This window comes from Antedon bifida, chromosome 5 (assembly GCF_963402885.1).
Source record: "Antedon bifida chromosome 5, ecAntBifi1.1, whole genome shotgun sequence".
NCBI classification, from domain to species: Eukaryota; Metazoa; Echinodermata; class Crinoidea; order Comatulida; family Antedonidae; genus Antedon; species Antedon bifida.
Genome location: NC_136230.1, coordinates 31,581,648 through 31,602,750, shown reverse-complemented (window position 1 = coordinate 31,602,750; position 21,103 = coordinate 31,581,648). Strand labels below are relative to the sequence as shown.

Sequence of the window (21,103 nt, the reverse complement as noted above, 5' to 3'; positions counted from 1 at the left end):
CGTTGCGCTTACGTCCTTACGCAGTACAACCTACGCAACGAACCTAATTCCCTCTTGGCGACACAAAGATGTTGACACAGCGCAAATGTTTTCGTACGTGTATGATCCTAAAATGACCGGGGTAGTAATAGCGCTTAGAAGTTTCACAACATTAGGCGCTTTAATTCAGGATATTGTTATTATTATTATTTAATTAATATCAAGTTATACTAATTTTTTATACCAGCATGTTTCATCCATTTCAATGTACTAGATATACGAATTCTTTATTCAACTTTTATTTGAAAAATAACAAATCAATTCTACTTGAATAAATTTAGGCCTACATAGAATTATAAAATAGTTTATCATCCCGAGATCTTTAAAAGTTTAACTTTCGAGGAAAGTAGGGGGCGCTGTTTAATTAGCTACCACTGTCAACGACTTGTGAGTTGAGTACGTACTTAGACATGGTGAGTCATCATCATCGCATCACGTAGAAAAAGCGAAGGGGATCGTGTGGATGATAACCATTCCCTTATCATGGACTTGGCAAACATCAAAATTAAATATTAACAATGCCGTCAACTAAAAGAAAAGGGATTCTCCATAATATTTTAGGTGGTAGCCGTAAAGATAAGCGGAATGATGTCACTGGCGACGATGAAGATCGAAGCCACAAGCATAGGCAACCACCACCACCGACAGCAGCAGCCAGTACTCGACAGGTGAACTCGCAACAAGGTAGTGCAGATCAGAAGACAAAAACAATGTCGTCTGCTGGGCCTGTGTTTGATTTTGATCATCGAACAGGTCTTTATACGTACCACAAGAAACAAGAAAATGAACAGTATCATGCACCGAGAAATAATAAAAAAAACGGTAATGTAAAAATGGACCATGGCAATCAAATAATGGAACACCAAAACGATTCATGTAACAACATGAGTATTAGTAAAAAGCCTAGTACTAGTAGTAATAAAACTGGACAGTCATCTGGTCATCATCACAGGGTCACTGGTGCTTCATCTTCTGTTGATGAAAATAGAACTCTGCGTTTCGCTGGTCAAAGAGGACTTGCGACGGGTGACGGTGAGGACATAACAAGTAGAAAGGGCACGGTACGAGGAGTTCATAATCGTGTTAGAGCCGGAATTGCTAATTTTGAATTTAAACCTCTGGACACAACCAAGGTAATAAAACTATAAATAAGTTTGCTTCTTCTTTTCTGGTAGAAATTGGTAATAAGGTTTTTTTTTCAGATACTGTATGTATATATTTGTAACATTTTTTTTCTTTTTTACAGTAGTAGGCATGTGTAAATACTGTAGGTGTAAATGTTATTCAAATTAAAATAGTTTTATGGATTAAACCCCGGACTTTGGGATTAAAATGCAAGCACATTACCTCAAAGTCACAGCTCCACCTCCACTTCTTTTGCTGTTTCCAAATAGGGGCAGATTTATTTTTACATAATGATATAATTATTATTTTCAGAAAAAGTATTATGACGATGAGAAAGGAAGTATAATAGTATACACGACAAGCACAACAATTGTGCGTCAGACTTTTGATAATTGTGTCAAAGTAAAAAAACTATTTGGAAACCACCGAGTCATATATGAAGAACGAGATTTATTCGTAAATCCAAACCACCAGAGGGAGTTGTCCGAGCGTATGGGTGAAGAGGATACAAGCAACTTACCAATTGTTTTTATTGATGGAGAATTAATAGGGGTAAGCAAAACAAAGTTATTCCGGATAAATCATTCATTGCCATTACTAAGGTCCATCTGAAGCGTGGTTCCCACTAGAGAGGCAGGGACGTACACGCAACGCAAGTTGACCAATGACAAGCCACCATTTAATCCATCACTTGTGATTGGTCAAATCACTTACGTTGCGTTACGTCATTCCGTTGCGTCTCTATATATATTATAGTATCCTATATTTAGCTGAATAAATAAGTTTTTAAATTGAACGTTAATTGTATAATACAGTACAGTATGTAATTGGGAGATTGTTCCAAAGAAACGGATGCATCAAAATGTTTGATTGAATTAAAGTTTTTTGTTAATGAGGAGAGTCCAGAACAAGAGGCCATAAATGGAAAATGAATAAAGACATATCTCATCTAAGAATTAGACAAAAGTTCTTTACTCAAAATATATGCAATGTATGGAACAAATTACCGTTAACCGTCATAGAATCTGACTCAATCAACCAGTTCAAGTCAAGGCTGGAAAATTACTTGTCTACTTCCTTCTGCAAGTTTGCCCCCTATAGCAGACAAGATAACATATAGGAAAACTTCGAGGGACACACAAGCTTTGGCTTTAAAAGTCTCAACATCAAGTAAAATCAAGTAAAATGATGTGTTCACACAATAATTAGTGATATACTAGAACAGGAACTGAAATCCTTTGTAGCAGGTGTTACAGAATGTATCCTTTATTCATGTTATTGAATTTAAAATCAGCTAGCAACCTGGAAATGAGATAATTTATGAATTTTGAAGGATGACATCGCCATAGTACTCAAACTGTGTTATATACAGTATTATATAACACCTAAATAAATTCCTGTCATTTGATTGGACGAATGTGGATCACATGGCGTGCAATAGTACTCAAAATGTGTTATATACAGTATTATATAACACCTAAATAAATTCCTGTCATTTGATTGGACGAATGTGGATCACATGGCGTGCAATAGTACTCAAAATGTGTTATATACAGTACAGTAGGCCATCAAGAAGAAGCATCGTATTAAGACGTCTGAAGGAGGAGCTGAATTAAGCTAATGTCCTTTTACAGCAAATATTTTTTACTTTTAGTTCCTAGTTTGAAAACAGAATTACAGTAATAATTTGTTTTTAAATTGTTTGAATTATTTATTGTCTTTTCTAAATGTAGTTTTACTTCCTTCTTCCATTCATTATTATTTTTATTCTAAAAACATGTTTTATGTCCGGTACAGGATGGTACATGAAGATAAAAATAGAACAAGTTTATTCGTTACAGGTCCCTGACTGAGAAAAAACAAATTGAAAAGAAAAACGCAACATTTGACACTGTCTAGTATTAAAGTAGTCCTGGTAAATGAAATTGCAATTTAGGTGGGCTTATACTGAGGACCAAATTGAAAGATGGGCTTATTTGTACCACAGGAAATGTACATTCTGTACCAGCACTGGTATTGTACAGGAATACTGAGCTGAATATTGAGTACAGTACTGGAATACAGTATGTCAATTTAATAGATGTGTACCTCAAAGAATGTTTATTATTCTACCAATCGAATATGTTAAAGTAGTGAACATCAATAGGGTGAAACCTAGTCCTGCACAAGGAATGTTTATACCCAACATTATAGTATAAACCTTTCACAAGGTAATGTACTTAATAAGTACATCATTTACCTGTGAAAGGTTTCCACTAATTAATTTAATCAATAAACAGGTTACTTAAAAAAACAATACAATATTGACTGTTGAATATCATTCAGAATGAGTCATCTTAAATTGACTGTTGTAAAATGCATCAAATAACTGTTAAATGAAGTCATGTTTTGTGTGTTGACATTTCCTTACTATTTTATTAGGGCGTGTACAGTAGTATATTACATAAAGGTTTTGTTGCTCACAATGAGACCAATATACACATACGTTCCTATTGTAAATGCGTCTAGCTAGAGAATAGATCAATTTAACAGGAACTGACAGGTACACAAGTACTGTACTCCTAGTGATACAACATTGAGTTAGGATTTATTTCACCAACAGTAACTAATGTCATTGTCATGAAGATGTTAAATGTTAAATATTTCTCTGTCTCTCTACAGCATGTTTCTGAAATATTAATAATTGAAGCCTACTGTATTGTTTTTGTAGTCCATTACAACATTTTGTGTCATTATACTTGTTACTGTTTACTGTACAGTACTTTACATTTTTAATACCTGTACAGTATCATGTATTGAAAAAGGCCCTGTAGTGTAAGGTCCATCTATTATTTACATTTTGTGTCATTATTACAGTAGTACATCATAATGTTCCCTTTCACTATTTATTTTCTAATAATGACATTTTATATGTATTTTACATATTAATATACATTGATAAAATGTCACTGAAGGTCTGTATATTATTTACATTTTGTGTCATTATACATCACGGTGTATTACAGCATCAGAAGGCCCAGTTCCATTGCATTGTTTCTATGGTAATTTAGTGTCAGCTGGTTGTTGCATTCATATTGGTTCGTTGCTGTATGTCACTAGGCCTCATCACTGATATTATCAATGAATAATTAAGGACAATAAAATTGTTCCTCAGTTGTCTGTCCTGTATGTTGTTTTGAAACATTTATTTTGTAATAATTTATAATATGAATGTATTTTTGAGGAAATAAATATTATTAATATTCATATTTTATCAGTACTAAGTCTAACCAATTACAGAATATATTTTGTATTTATTATCAGTACAGTTGTACAAGTATCATTTGAAAGCTTCTGAGGTGAAAAATGGCCATTTGATCACATCTACAATAGTTATTTTATTCAGTTCACAACCAACAGCGATGGAACAGCCACTAACAATACATTAGCAATTACAATGATGCTTTTAACACATTTACCAAAAAAATCTTGGTAGTACATTCTTTCATTTTCTTCATTTTATTTTTTTCTTCTTTTTTTTTTATAGAATATTCAACAATTAGAAGAATTAAATGAATCCGGGGAACTGACTAATATCCTTTTGCGATTTGAGGTAAGTTATACGCTAGCCCTATTTTTACCGTGTCACTTTAATAAATTGAGACTGAAACATAAAGGCTGAATCTACAGACATTTGTCTAAAATTGCCAAATGAATTTGGAGTTACATCCATCACCATGGCAACAAAGACGAGAGGCATAATGATAATGGGTCTTGAGAGGCAAATGAGTAAAGAAAATGAAAAGCAAAAAGACAACCATTAAATACTGAAACTCAAGGTTGATTAAAAACTTACCTTTTATGCAGACTTACTCAGGTATCAAATATCTTGGAGACAATACAATAGTGTACACCTCTTTAAGCTCTGTCTACACTATCAAACTAGTTTGACAAAAAAAAGTGTGATGTGCCCAAATATGGTAATGATACAGTATGCTTAAATATGGTAGTCATATGACATCATCATGTCCATATACAGGCACATTATATTTTCTTCACATGAAGTTTGATAGTGTAGACTTCTTACATTTTATGAAATAGTAGGAGAGGGGTGATGGAGAGAGGAGAACATAAACATTGTAAAATAATATAACCTACTACAATGTCCTATCTTTTTGCAATTCACAATAACATAATTGTGGTAAATGACACTATTATATAAGTATAATAAGTTACAGATACTAAAATGCTTACAATTTTGGGAGGACAAACTTAAATGTACAGAAATGCAATCGGTATTAAAATCATATCATACTGTAGAATTATTCTGTGCAAAATGCTCTACCCACGACATGGACCTATTATATATATGTCCCTGATTTAAGTATGATCTCTATTCTATAACCTGTCTATTCTGAGTTCACAAATAAATTATAAATTCAGTTTATTGATGGTACAATATCTAGTTTTTGTTTTCTTTATCAATCATAATTGAAATAATAATGAAATAAGTAATCATGAATAAACATGCTAAGCACTGAGATTACTGAGTATATTGATAAAATTAATCAAATTTGTATTAATCTACATTTTAAATTAGACATAAATGTCCATCAAAATATTGTAAATATTTAATCAAGCTTCCAGGAAATTTACCTTACCTTTTACCTACAGTATCTCTATGAGTAGTCTCATAACAAGAAAATTGTTTTTATTTTAAATAATAAATACCTGTATAACAATGATATACTGTAATTTCTTTAAATAATCAAATCATAAGAAGCCAGTATTATATATACTGTAATATTATTATTAATTAAGTTGCATCATAGAGAAATATGTCCAATCTTTTAGAGTTTGTACTCAATAAATAATTGCTGATGTAGAAACAATTTTTTTTTAAAGGAAATAATTACTATTGAACGTTCGTTCAATAGTGTGTGCTATTGCATGCCATGTGACCCACAATTGTCCAATCAAATGACAGGAATTTATTTAGGTGTTATATAAATTGGATTAATTAACAAAACATTTTAATTTTTAAAAATGTTGTTCTTAATATACTGTACCCTGCCTATGCAGCTCATTGATTTATAATAACATCTACTGTTTATAGAGTAATTACTTAAATTTGAAAAGAAAAATACAGTACAATTTTTAAAATGATAAATAATATGGTATGAATGGTACTGTGCAGTAGAAATTTTCTATCAAGTTTTTGAAAAAAAAGAAAATGTGCGTGTATTTGTAACTTACATTCAGAATAAAATGACCTGAGGTTAAACCGACTGATCACCTTGAGTACTGTGGGTGTGGGTACTCTTTGATGATGAGGAAGGGCGGTTAAGTCAATGGCCAATTATTCTTTGTTTATAGTGTAGGATTTTGTTATTAGTTTTTATATTTTATCAATCATGCGTGTAAAGACCATTCGTATATGAGGTATATAAATATCCCACTGATTGATTTATTTGAATAATAACTAAATCAATATAATTGCTTTACGTTCGTTTAGCGCTGTTATTAATTACTGTACACTACTGTATACAGTATAAGGACAGTGGAGTAAACGCAGAATGGAAAAGGCCCCTGTTTAACACTGGGTACTGCATTTGGACTGTTCATGCCGTGGGACCCCTGAATTTAGCCAGTGAGCGCTCACATAGCTGTAACACCACTGTAAAAGGATAATAATTCAAATCATTTTTACAGTACAGTCAACCTTCCCAATAATGGATATGTACCATTAAGCTGCCCTATATGTCCGCCCTCACACAAACACTATTAAACTGATGTTGTAAATGTTAATATTTACAGTACACTACAAAGAGGGGTTAAGTGTTTAGTAGATATGATTGTTCTCAAAGACCCTGTGAATATATTTATTATCTCTAAACAAGTCACACCCATACTAATGTACAGTACTCTCATATCTATGTGAATCACAGTGTTATTTTATACGGAAATGTTTTAATGACATAACAGGGTTATAAATATATTGAGATAATAAAAATGATATGAAAAACATTCCTAAAAAAATAGACAAACATGGAGAAGATAAAAACTCCTAGATGGAAGTAATGAGAGTGTCATAGTCCTCATTGTACAGTGTACCAATCTGTTGAACTTGGTCCATGGTTCAAATTGATACATTCATAATGTTTCTGATCGGTATGTGAAATAAATAACTACAATTGGACTGTAAACAGATCCCAATTGATCTCTCTAGTATTAGTACCTTTGCTAAAAATATGTTTCTCAGAATATACAACTTTTTAACTTATTAATCTAATGAACAATAATAATACAGTTTAATTTTTTTTATATTTTATTTCGAAACCCAACCAAAAAAAGAATTGGCCAATAACAGGAGCGTTAACATATAAAAACAATACAGATACAAATACAAGAACAAATTAATGCCTAAATAATAAAGTAAAACTAATAGAATTTTACAATTTTTCTTTCAGAAACGGCAAAACTTTGACATGTGCCAGCGTTGTGGAGATCGTAAATATATAAACTGTGTTGTTTGTAATGGTAGCAAGAAATCCACCCACAGAAATGGTTTCACTGATCAGTTTAGAACATTACGTTGCACGCAATGCGACGATAACGGGCTCCAGAAATGCCCCGAATGTTACACCAAATCCTAATGGTGCTAAGCAATGTTGTTTGGGAAAACCCATTATTGTAACATTACGTTGCACGCAACGAGGCGATGATGGGCTCCAGAGGTGCCCTGAATCTTACACCAAATCTTAATGGTGCTAGGCAATATTGTATTGTGTTTAGAAGCCAGTATACGTTGCTGACCCTAGGACCCGTACAGCGCCAATCAACTGTCAACAAACACGCATTGCACTACATTGCATTTTCACATAGTTAAACAATAGGATATTAGAGAAATATCATTAGAAAAACCATAAATCAACCATCTATAAATGAAAAAAAAATGTTAAATGGTTTTCGGTTGTTCTATCAAAGCCAGATCCAGGACAGTGAGCTCAAGTGACATAATGTAAAACTACCTGGTTTGCCATATCTGGTTCTGGAATTCATGCAAATCGCAAGAGAGTATTGCACATGTGCAGCTGTACAAAGATTGCAGAACTGTTGCTTCAAAACGGTAATCAATGTTATTGTGATGAAAAGATTTACCTTGTGTTTGATTGAAGTAAAGCTGAAATTTAAATATTAAATTATAAATCACCAAATATGAGAGAGAAAACATTGACAGAAAAATAACTGTAAACTAGGTTAATATAAAGGACATTAATGTTACTCAATTATAAATGTACATTCCAGATGCACACATACATGTTTTAAAAAACAAAAGTGTTTTATCTGTGCTAGAGATAATGAATAGCATCATTATAATGTTTCAAATTGTAAATTCAAAATCAATACTCTAGCATTATCCAAACAAATTAATGTCTAGAATGTAGAAAAGGAAATTATAAAATCGAAATAAACTGCTGACCTCGTTACTGGAATATTATACTGTATTTCGCAGCTGTATATTCAAGAATAGACAGTGCTATGTTTACTAAGCTCCGCAATCAATATCATCACTCGGCCTAAACCCTCTGTAAGAGCAATTCTGATTGGGTAATGTGATTATGCATTTCAAATTTAATGCTTTTGGTGACGTTTGTATTAAATGTGTTCTTGGTGACATTTTCTTGAATACAGTTACATTTATAAAAAACATTACATGAGTTTGGTAGACTAAAGTAATGGTGAGGGAGGGGTTGAATGAACCAAGGGTTCTAAACAGGGGGAGAGGGACAGGATTTGGTATATCCTCTTTCGCAATGTATTTGACCGGTCTCTAAAAGGAGCTAACCATGAAAATTGAAGAATAATATTGGCATGGCAAGTTGTTAGGTTGCCTTGGTAATAGTAATGCATGTACATGCAGTTAAACATTAAAATTTGTTATTAAAGAAATTAAAAGGTTCTAAATATTAAACAACAGATATAAATGCTATGTTTACTGTACCTTGTATTTTAAGAATTTTGTTCATGTTATGTTAATTATAAATATTTGGTCACCAAATAAACGTAGCTTAAGGATATCAAAGTATTTTCATACAAAATTCAACATTTATATTTTTGTTGCGATATACAATTGTTTGAATTCGTAGTGTTGTTTTAAATGTAGATTAGTGTAATGCAAATTATTTATGCATTTCAATGCATTCATGTCAAATAATAAAGAATAAATGGCACAGTGGCAGGAATTGGGTTTATGTTTGGCAGTTCTGTGGTTCGATACCATCTGAATTTGCAATAGTTAGGGTTTAACACCTAGGTGTCCAACATTTATTTACCTTATTCCATAGACTAATCTTGAATGAACTAATAGGGATCCTTCGATTTCGCCATGACATATGATGTCATATGGACTTTTTATGGAGTTTTTTGATTTGGCAATTTTTGGTTGATTCTAAGTCATTTGATATTTTTTTGGGTGCACAGTCTAAATAGATTTTAGTGGACTTCAATATCTTGAGACAAATGACTACATAATTTACATAAGTTCTAGGTCCTATGTGCTGTGACATGGCTTGTCCATTTCCCTTGACCATTGACAATCTCATTTTAAAGCACTAAACCAAACATGTAAATATGATATACTGTACTATTGATAATCATCTTGACAATCGTAGAATTTCTTAACCACCTTGATTGAAAAAAATGTTTTTAATTTAATTGTAAATTAACAAGGTTTATTTAATGCTTTGTGTTGGAATATATTTATCTATTGTAATAATATATTGTGTTTGTATCACTTTGAATTAAAAACTATATTGAAGTACTAGGATACTATATACCTTGATCATATACATGTATATTTGAAAACGCAACATTCCAATTATAGCTTTTATTTTACGTGTATTTATTGTTGCAAATACAGTAAGTTGCATACTGTACTGAGTACGTTGCACATACAGTACTGTCTGAAGCATACAGTATACTGTATGTTGTATACAGTACGTTGCACATACTGTACTGTCTGTTTGAAGCATACCGTATACTGTATGTTGTATACAGTACGTTGCACATACAATACTGTATTTTTGGAGCACATACTGTATGTGCAACATACAATACTGTATTTTTGGAGCACATACTGTATGTTGTATGCAGTATGTTGCACATACAATAGTGTCTGTTTGAAGCACATACTGTATGTGCAACATACAATACTGTATTTTTGGAGCACATACTGTATGTTGTATGCAGTATGTTCCACATACAATAGTGTCTGTTTGAAGCACATACTGTATGTTGTTGTACCTAATGTATGTTATTGCAATGTCCATAATAGTAAATACCTCCATACTGTATGTATTAACTACATACTGTATCTTGTTGCACATAATGTATAAGTTAACTTATAAAAATATTATTAAATTATTTTTCTACTGCTGTGTTTTCACTATATAATATACAGTAGATCAATTTCATCTTATGAATTATTATTATGAGTTATGAATATTCATGAGGTATGTTTAATGTGTGTATTGTAGATTTGTTGATTAAAATATTGATTTAAAATGACTTTTTGTAATCTTTTATTTATGAATAGTGGTTAGTAATTATAAAATGATATTTCTATGGTAATTACTACTTGCATATCAGGCTAAACAACGTTACTTTGCAACAATTTTGTTTTTGGTCAAACTTCCCGAGCAAAAAAAATTAAAAAAAATAAGCAGATAAGACTTAATAATATATTAAACTTTTTATTCAAAAATAATTTACAAATTCTACAATATTATTTGAAGCTACCCCATTACTTATCAGTAAAAGACTGTATATTGATTTTACTATTACTATAATGATATAGTACCAATTTGCTTCCATCAGTAAAGATATATCTTATATTGTCATGTGAACAAAAGGAACATATATGCTTAAATTGTACTAAAACGTACTGCTGTACAAATCTTGGAAAACCATCGTCAGTGATGATAAATGCAGCAGAACATAGCAGTAAATGATGTCATCATTATCAATGATGACATCATTGATAATGATGACATCATTGATAATGATGACATCATTGATAATGATGACATCATTAATAATGACGACATTGATAATGACGACATTGATAATGATGACATCATTGATAATGATTACATCATTGATAATGATGTCATCATTATTGATAATGATGACATTGATAATGAAATGATGAATGATGTCATCATTATTGATAATGACAACAAAGATTATGATCTTGAAGGTTATCATGGTGGATATGATTATGATGTCAATATTAAAACTTTGATAATTTTAATTTTGATAATGATACGATATGACAACTACAAATCATGGAAACATTACAGAAATAGATAAACCGTAGAAAACAGCTTCAAGAAAACCAGTAATCTATCAAAAAAATCACAAGAATTTATGTATATTGTTTATTAATATATATATATTAAGAATAAACAGACAATTAGCAAAATATACAAGTATAGTAAAATTTACATTAGAATAAACATTTTTAGATAAAAACCGTAAATTAGATTCACTTTATAAAATTGCAATACTACTGCTAAAAATACACATGGTATACTAAGCTATTTAGGCCAACCTATTATTATGTTATTGCCATAGTATAAAAGGATACCAAAGTAACATTATAAATGCAAAATAACATTATAAATTCAAAACACATTATAAACGCAACAAACATTATCAACGCAACACACATTATCAACACATTTTACCAATAAAAATGTATTAAATGTATAAATTCACACACATTTTTAAATTCCAACTTTAAATTTAAATATAAGAGAGTAAATCATTTATTCCGAAAATATTTATATAGAAAGTATTATAATTGTAAAATCTAAAGAAAATAGATCGCCTTTGGTACCTTCATGGCGGCAAGGCAATTGTCAATATTCCATTTTCTTCATGGCAAGGCACTTATCTTGGTAACTTCCAAGACTTGCTTTACTTTTCTGAGACAGACTCTGAAATAGGCTCCAATTATTCTTAAGTCTTGGTGACTTCCAAGACTTGCTCTACTTTTCTGAGAAAGACTCTGAAATAGGCTCCAATTATTTTCAAGTCTTGGTGACTTCCGATACTTGCTCTACTTTTCCGATACAGACTCTGAGACAGGCTCCAATTATTCTAAGTCTTGGTGACTTCCAAGACATGCTCTACTTTTCCGAGACAGACTCTGAGATAGGATCCAATTATTGTAAAGTCTTGGTAACTTCCAAGACTTGCTCTACTTTTCTGAGAAAGACTCTGAAATAGGCTCAAAATATTGTCAAGTCTTGGTGACTTCCAAGACATGCTCTACTTTTGAGAGAAAGACTCTGAAATAGGCTCAAATTATTCTTAAGTCTTGGTGACTTTCAAGACATGCTCTACTTTTCCGAGACAGACTCTGAGATAGGCTCCAATTATTGTAAAGTCTTGGTAACTTCCAAGACTTGCTCTACTTTTCTGAGACAGACTCTGAAATAGGCTCCAATTATTGTCAAGTCTTGGTGACTTCCGATACTTGCTCTACTTTTCCGATACAGACTCTGAGACGGCTCCAATTATTCTAAGTCTTGGTGACTTCCAAGACATGCTCTACTTTTCCGAGACAGACTCCGAGATAGGATCCAATTATTGTAAAGTCTTGGTAACTTCCAAGACTTGCTCTACTTTTCTGAGAAAGACTCTGAAATAGGCTCAAAATATTGTCAAGTCTTGGTGACTTCCAAGACATGCTCTACTTTTGAGAGAAAAACTCTGAAATAGGCTCAAATTATTCTTAAGTCTTGGTGACTTCCGAGACTTGCTGAGACAAACTCTGAGATAGGCTCCAATTATTCTCGCAATATCTCTCGCTGTATACAGCCTACAACATACTTTTGTGTGGAAGCGAGCTATATTACATTTTACCACGTTGATCTCCTTCTTGGCCACTAAACTTCTGAAGCACAACTGTTCTTTGTTACAAAATATACCTAAAACCTCATATTTTGAACAGCTTAAAATCATGACACAGTAGATAATCACACCTGGGTTCAAATCCTGAACTGAGTCGATTCTGCACCATTTTAAATATGAAAACAATTATTCAAAATAAAATCTTTGCAATATTATGTTTTTATGTTTTTTTTTTAAAGAGTTGTTTAAAATATGTACATAGTTGTGGTAAATAATAAACCAATGAAAATGCACACAGAACAATATTTTACAGTTTTCAGGTTGAGTGAGGGAAACAAAAAAAAACATAATCTATATTCATTATTAAACCCCGAAACCATGTTTAATTAAGCTATTGATTATTTACAACACAATATAATTTGTGCTCATACAACCTCTTAACATAATGCAAGCTAGAATTGCTTCATATCACACATAAACAAAATATTACATTTGATGAACAACAATATAAACTATAGAGGGGGTGTGTCTTAATTTTAAGAAAATTGGTTTTGGCTCAACCAACACTTTCTCCAATGGTTTAAGAAGATGGATAGTGAAGACTACTTTTTCCAGTTTACTATCAAAATACAAAGTCATTATTAACATCTATGATGCACAATTAAATAACCAGGTTCTAGTTCAAGCTCTTATATTAATTATTCCCCAAACTTTATCCCATTTGTAATCGGTTACAACTTCTAAAAAAAATCTTCTAAACTAATCAACTTCTGATCTCATTTTAAGTAACTTCATCTTTTCTTGCGATCCGTGAATACGACAGTACAACTTGTTCCCGACGAGTAAAACGTTGCCGACCTGTAATGTACGCGTACACTCCACGCACTTCTGACATGCTTTGTGGAAGATCTTGCCCTCTGACCTTGACATTTCGTTCATGTAGACAGGTTTGTTGCAGACGATGCAGATGTCCGTTTTAGGCTTGAACGTGAGTTTGTTGCGTTTATTCTGTTGGTTTCTCTCTTGTTCTTTGCTGCTGGTTTCAGAGGATTCACCAAAATTGGAATTTGATAGGAGTACCTGATGGAGGAGGAACAAAACCAGACAAATATAAACAACAAATATTTGCAAAATTGCATGATGGTAATCAACAATGATTTTGATTGTTGTCATGTAGTAATGCCAATCCAATATGTGTACTTTAAAGAACCTAGTACATCTTTCGAGACGAGTATGAGGTTACCCATGTGTACTAGTACACACACAGCAACTGATCATAACTGGGCCCTCTGGGAGACCAATCTTTGACTGAAGAGGTCACCCAAAAAATATTTAAAAAAAACAACAAAGTATGTTTGTAAATGTCATTCACAAAAATAATGAAAATGACAATTGTGACGATACAGTACATTATAATATAATATTTCAAAATTCTTACTTTATGTGAAGCATTTCCATTATCTTCATCTTTTGAGTTCACTCTGAAAGGTACCATCTCTTTATTTCCGTTCTTATCAGCAACTTCTATCTCAACTTTCCTCACTTCAATCGGACTTGAGTTGTTACTGTTGTTTTTTGATGCCGTACTCTGAAATAGTAAGATGCGATCACGGACACTCTTCCTTGGTTGTTCATCCTCTTCTTCATCACTCATTTTATTCTCGTTCATTTGTACAACTTCCTTCTTCGGTTCTTCCATTTTATTCACGGGTCTGTTGCGTATTACAAGTTCAGATGGGGTTAAAATGTTATTGCTGGGTACATCATCTTTTTTTAATGGAACAATAATAACTGGTTTGTGTGCTTCGGTTTTCTCAGTTTTGTCAAATTTAAATGTGGTAACAGTCTCTTTCTGTTTGTTCATATCAGCTGGGTTTGTGTTCTCTTTTTGTGTTTCTCTGTTTGTTGTTGTCACAGGCTTTCTTGTTTCACTGTGTAACTCTTTACTTTTGTTGATAATCAGATGTGGGTCTACTATGTATTGAGGACTTGTGGGAGGAGGAGTCCATTTCTGCTTTGCTTCAGTACTTGCTTCTTGTTTAAAACTCTCAGCCTTAACAACGTCTGCATTCTTGTCACCTGAGATTAAATAAATATAAATCTGTTAGAAATATGTTCTTATACCAAAGGTAGTAAAAGGATTTTTTTTTCAAATTTTATACTAAAAAAATGACTATAATGACCTTCCTATTCAGTAAATGTTTAAAACTCTGTCTACACTATCAAACTTTATGTGACAAAAAATGTGATGTGCCCATTTATGGACATGATGATGTCATATCACTACCATATTTGGGCATATCACTACCCTATTTGGCCACATCACACCTTTTCTAAACTAGTTTGATAGCGTAGACAGAGCTTATGTTTTTAAAATGTTCACATTATTGTCCCCTAAGATTAGATAGGGATAATACAAAATTAAGGTGTCTTTTTTGTCGTCTAGTCATCACTAATATATAGGGTTACTATGTGCTATATGTGTATGTCAAACACTAGAGTCCATAATGCAATGTTTGTACACTTTGTAATACTGTTGTTAAATAGTCATGTTATCAATGGGCGTAGTGTACAAACACCATGCAGTATTTAATATGTTAATATACCTATGTTTAAACTATAGCTATTGTTAGAATATAAAAAACATGCAACATCTAATATGTTAATATACCTATTCTAATGACATAATAGTTATCATCCATACCTTTAACCTTGATATTATAATAGCTATATATAGAATCAAAATGCATGCTGGGATAGTTAGATAAGATGTATGAAATGCCTAAATGTAAATCAAATGTTATATTATATTTTATGGCGATCCTGTGTTTGTGACACACTGTTGGATCTTGAATAAGTAAATGTTAAGCTCTATCTACACTATCAAACAAGTTTGACAAAAACATGGTAGTGATATGACACCATCGTATTTATTGTCCCATAAATTTTGATAGTGTAGATAGAGCTTTAGTAAATAATTTAAAGTCAAAGCTGTATGATGGAGGATCAACAAAATGTTCTTTTTGGCTCAGTATATCCACAATGATCTATTGGACAACTTCCTTAATTACAAGTACATTGCATTGTGGGATTAAACTTTTCCTGCCTTTGTGATTTATAAATTTGTTTTGCAATTAAAAAATGAAAGCCAAAAAAGATTTTAGCCAAAAAATTAAAAAGCCAAAAAGGACGACGCCAAACACAATGAAAGTCAAAATGTATCATAAAATCTTTAGCCATTTTTTAGCGTTTTTTTTAGATCTACAAGATGTAAATTAAAGTTATTTTAGTACTTACTTATATGACTAAGAATGAAAACAAATTAAGTAAATGCTTACAGCTAAGTTGTTACTTAATTGAATAAACATGCATGTAAGTCTTATTTCCTAAAGCTTTTAAAAGTCTTGGTAACTATTTACAAAGCTAATATTAGCTGCATTGTACTTAATAATTGTTATCCTATGTAAAATAAGATTCTTTAAATAGCATGCGTCCTAATAATATGGTCTTAAAATATAATTAGGTTAGGTGAGAAATAGGATGTGCTAGCTAGGTGGCTGAGTTCAATGATCTAATACCTCATTAAAATCATCATAGATTTAAAATGCCATAAAAATGTCGGCTTATTTAACAATTAAATTAATTTATTCACAGATTTCCTCAACTTCACAATTCATTAATTAATTAATTTCCAATGTACCATTGGGTAGTTTCTCTCTGTCTGCAAATTTAATGTACATCGCAAACTTCTGGATGAGATTTTATAGTATAATATTATAAAATATAAAGTATAATTAGTTATTATTAATGTCATATAAACTTAATTAAATGATATAAATTAATAAAAAAATGTTAAAAGTCAAATAGTTAAAATGATAGCACTACAATAGTTTATTGAACTAAATAGCGGATGTAGGCATGTCTCCATGGCAACAATGGTTGAGTGTTATTTCCTGGTTACAACATGGATGATGTTTATCGCATCTCCATGGCAACAGAGGACATGTTAATGAATTCTAAAAGCAAGGAATGAAATAAATAAACTCTGATAGAATACCCATCACCAAAATACACAAAACAGAAGAAAAGAGAAGCCAGCTTTATAAAACTGCGAAAGAATAAAAACATAAATAAGAAATTATAAAATATTGACAAATATTTAAGAATGCAAAAAGAATACAGGACTAGTTACTTGCATTAACATTACACAAAGTTCACACAAATTAAAATTAAAGATGTCTCAGTAAAATAAGTAATTGTAATAATAAAAATATAAAGGTTTAAACGGATTTTTTATATTGGTACATGATTTTGTTCTTTCTTGCCCATTTTACAAATCATTTTCCTGTTCTGGACAAACAGTACAACATTTTCTTTTTTAAAATGCATTCTCTAAATAAGTTGATAATTGAGCACTACTATATAAAAATTGTTTTGAGGTATGGTCCATCCTTGTATTCAATATTTCCGTCTATAAAGCTCTGCATACACTACCGTACTTTATGTGATGTGCCCATATATGGACATGATGATGTCATATCACTACCATATTTGAGCACATCACACTTTTTTGTCAAACTAGTTTGATAGTGTAGACCGAGCTTAACAAACATGTTTCATTGAAATGTGATGACATTTTTCCACAAGTTGTGTTTTAATGTTTTATTATAAATGATAAAGGATGTAAGGAAATGTGTCATGAGCCTATATAATTGAATCAGTGGTAAACTACATTTGCCTTTTATGGTTCCGGATGCTGGCCATAGGGTCATTTTAAACAACAAAAACAAATATGATAAGATAAACTTGTGTTCTCATTTTTAAATCATTCATTGTCCAATAGCTAACATTATAACTTGGAATTTAATATTAAATAATAGTTTTGATGATAATGAATATGTTGGCCTTGTTTCAACGTTTCATCTGACTTGCGTAACTTACGTAATGATGGCAAATCAATTTCATTAAAGTTCAAATTGATCTTGATGATGGGAAATAGGTAGATTACGGCATTGACCAAAGTAATGGCAGCCAATTATGTATTTATCTATTCTGACCTAGAGAACGCATCACGATTCTTAAAACTTTAATTGATTTGCCTGCGAGGCTGCACTGTTGAACGTTTACCTCCATTAATGCCGCGTAATGATGCTTATTATTCTATTTGAGCACAAGGGCTGCGGTACCTCGCACCACCAGTAACGAGTGCTAATGCTTGTTATTTTGAGTTTTGCAATAAGGCTGTGGTGCTTTGTACCATGCTGCTAGTAATGCATCGTAAGAAAACTTTATATTTGATTTGAGTTGTGCAATAAGGCTTGGGTACCTTGCACCACCAGGGAATACACTCTTCCATGGTACCACCAGTAAGCATATCCACCGAGTCACCCCCTTTGACAACAACAATGCAAAATATAGGACATTTGGTTAAAAGTTGAGCACTTAATTCAAAATCCTGGATCCGACATACAATTTTGAGTTGGAGGCTGTGGGACGTTGCATAATGCTGTACATACAATACAATGCAAAAATCTTGTGCAGTGCTGGGACATTGGCGTGGCTACTGACATCATGGAGTCTATTGACAGACTTTCAATAATGTGATTGAGATGGTTAAATGCAAAACCATCTGTTGGCGTAGTTTCAATTGGTTATCAGTGAGATATAGCAATTCTTTCCGATTTAGTTCTTCCCACTGTCAGCTATAGATTAACCTTGAACCTTCTCACAATATATGAGTCAACATTGAATTCTATATATAAATTATTAGATAATAAATTTGTTCAACAAAAATAGAAGTATACGAAATAAATGCAGATTTAATTAATGAATTATGATACAAATTTATGCAAAATTTTATACCCTGACCCCATGACACCTCACTCTGTCATATACAATTTTATTTGGTAAAACATAATAAAAAATGAATAAATAAATAAAATGTTTGTTTTTTCAATAAAAATAGTTTGCAAAGTATATGCAGATTTATTCTTGTGTAGCAATAAGGTTGTTTTTTATAGCTTTTTGCTATTCTACACTGGCGACATTATTCCCTGTTAATATATAGCACAATGATTTATATAACAAATAACAAAAGAAGAAGTTTGCATATACTAGTACAGAACCCCATATTGCACCACCTACAAGAATGTTACACAATTTATAATAAAAAATAAAAATAATAGATAGGATCTTGTGAGGCGCAATAGACGAGAACCTAAACTGAAAATATAATAGGCATTCATCCCATATAAGCAAATTCCCTATACAAAGTAGTGTATTGGTGCAACATAACATACAGCCTGTGTTTGGTGGTTATAAAGACTTACTTGTTGAGAACGTCTCCTTATTAAGTGGAAGAGTTTCTGAGGTTTCTTGTTGATTTTCTAGCAAACTAGACGTGCTAAGTTCATCTTTGTTATCTAAAAGTACACTTGTTTCCCCTATGTTACTGGAAACTGAGCTATCATTGAATGAGGGATCTTCAGATGATTGTTCACTCTTTTTCTGGTTATAAAAAAAGAAAACATATATAGATAAAATAGATGGTATATTTTATAAGTTAGAGGATTGTGATACAGGTGAATAAATAACTACCACATAATAGCTTTGCACCAGGCATGTTTATTGATGTTTTACCCTACCCTGACGTAAATTACAAAAAATGGGAAGCAGAGCTTGTAAAATGGTATCTATCTATTTTTCTAATCTGGTTTTGAACAGATTGCAAAATCTTTGCTGATTATATTCAAAGTAGGCCTACTTTGCAAGGGACTATATATATAATAGCACTGATTCTCCTATTAATTAATATTTAATAAACTTACTTGGGAATAGTCCACTAGCCCTAGTACTTACTTGTGAAGATGATAGTCTACCCCTAGTTGTAGCTCTTCTGGTTTTAGGCTTGATAGACATTTTATGTTTGGCCGCTGAATGACTCAAAGGACCATTAGTTGACGTCTTCACTACATCCAAATCTAGATATGCTGCTGCATCTGAAAATAGCACACACAATATTATATATTTCGTTTTCATGCAATTATTTTTATCCATTTTAATTCATATTTGATATGAGATGACTTCTCTCCAAAAAATTGTAATGTAAAAATGTTTTTATATATTTTATACTTTTATTTTATATTCATTAGAAGCTATTCTTTCATTTTAGGCTCCTCAACTTTATTTAATAAAGCTATTAGTAAAGTGAAATAAAATGAAATATGTTGTTTTTTTTGTACAGTACATTTTTTTATTTATTATTTTTTAAATGAGTATTTCGTTGTCATGCATTTGTCTTGTACGACAGACCTAGAACATGTGAAATTCTTTGTAAATTTGTAACAGTTTTTGAATAAATAATGAAGATTAATAATGCTATTTAATACTGTTACTGCAGTAATGGGTCTAATGGAAACAATGAGTCATGGGGTAACAACAGCCTACCCCCCATGTACAGTATAATAATTAATTTCTTCCTGTTCATAATTTCATTTACATTTTCTATATAAAGCGCATTATTAGGTTTGGTAAAACACCTAATTATTACACGATTATAAATAATGTTAAAGGATTGCTATCTCAGTGTATAGATCAGATACTATTCAATATAGCATAAAAGAGATTGAATAGAGTTTTTTAGGGTTAATAATACAAAAAAATTGTATTGTAAAATGAACAAATGCAAGTTTGAGAAAGATGACTGTTTGTATAAAATAACATTTTATAGCATTGTGTAGTAAATCTTCATTTTGTTTAAAATCTATAAAGGTAGTTTTTGTTTGGTGTTTATTAGCGTTAATAATACAAAATTATCTTTTGAATTGTGAATCAAATATAAACCACACAAAATGACAAAGAAGTTTAATTTTAAAAAAAAATTACATCCAGCCAAAAATTGTTTAAATGGTTTACGCAATATTAATAATTTAAAATGCATTTTTAATAAAATGTTGAATCCTTTAGAAGACTGTTGTCTCACAAACAAGGACATACAGATTAAAATATTATAATTTATCCTTTTTTATAAAAAATATAG

At 31.5% G+C, this 21,103-nt stretch overlaps 3 protein-coding genes across 6 annotated transcripts in view; 2 read left to right on the top strand and 1 right to left on the bottom strand.

Moving 5' to 3' along the window:
• Positions 1–21,103, top strand: part of LOC144842397 (protocadherin-9-like) — a 215,377-nt gene that overhangs the window by 188,837 nt on the left and 5,437 nt on the right. The window lies entirely within an intron of this gene.
• On the top strand, positions 395–10,704 carry LOC144842403 (glutaredoxin domain-containing cysteine-rich protein 1-like). Its single transcript, XM_078698854.1, has 4 exons — positions 395–1,172; positions 1,477–1,716; positions 4,691–4,756; positions 7,614–10,704. The coding sequence occupies exons 1-4, from the start codon at positions 558–560 to the stop codon at positions 7,797–7,799; spliced, it is 1,107 nt and encodes a 368-aa protein (XP_078554980.1). The 5' UTR covers positions 395–557; the 3' UTR covers positions 7,800–10,704.
• The window catches only part of LOC144842400 (uncharacterized), a 25,808-nt gene continuing 16,267 nt past the window's right edge, over positions 11,563–21,103 (bottom strand). For 3 of the 4 annotated variants that reach the window (XM_078698852.1, XM_078698849.1, XM_078698851.1), the window contains 4 exons: positions 19,924–20,063; positions 19,395–19,572; positions 14,504–15,144; positions 11,563–14,145 (listed from right to left, as the gene is read on the bottom strand). In XM_078698852.1, coding sequence (XP_078554978.1) covers positions 13,825–14,145; positions 14,504–15,144; positions 19,395–19,572; positions 19,924–20,063 — 1,280 coding nt within the window. In that variant the 3' untranslated portion in view covers positions 11,563–13,824. Of the gene's footprint in view, positions 14,146–14,500; positions 15,145–19,394; positions 19,573–19,923; positions 20,064–21,103 lie in introns of all 4 variants that reach the window. The other variant, XM_078698850.1, reaches the window with a different exon arrangement.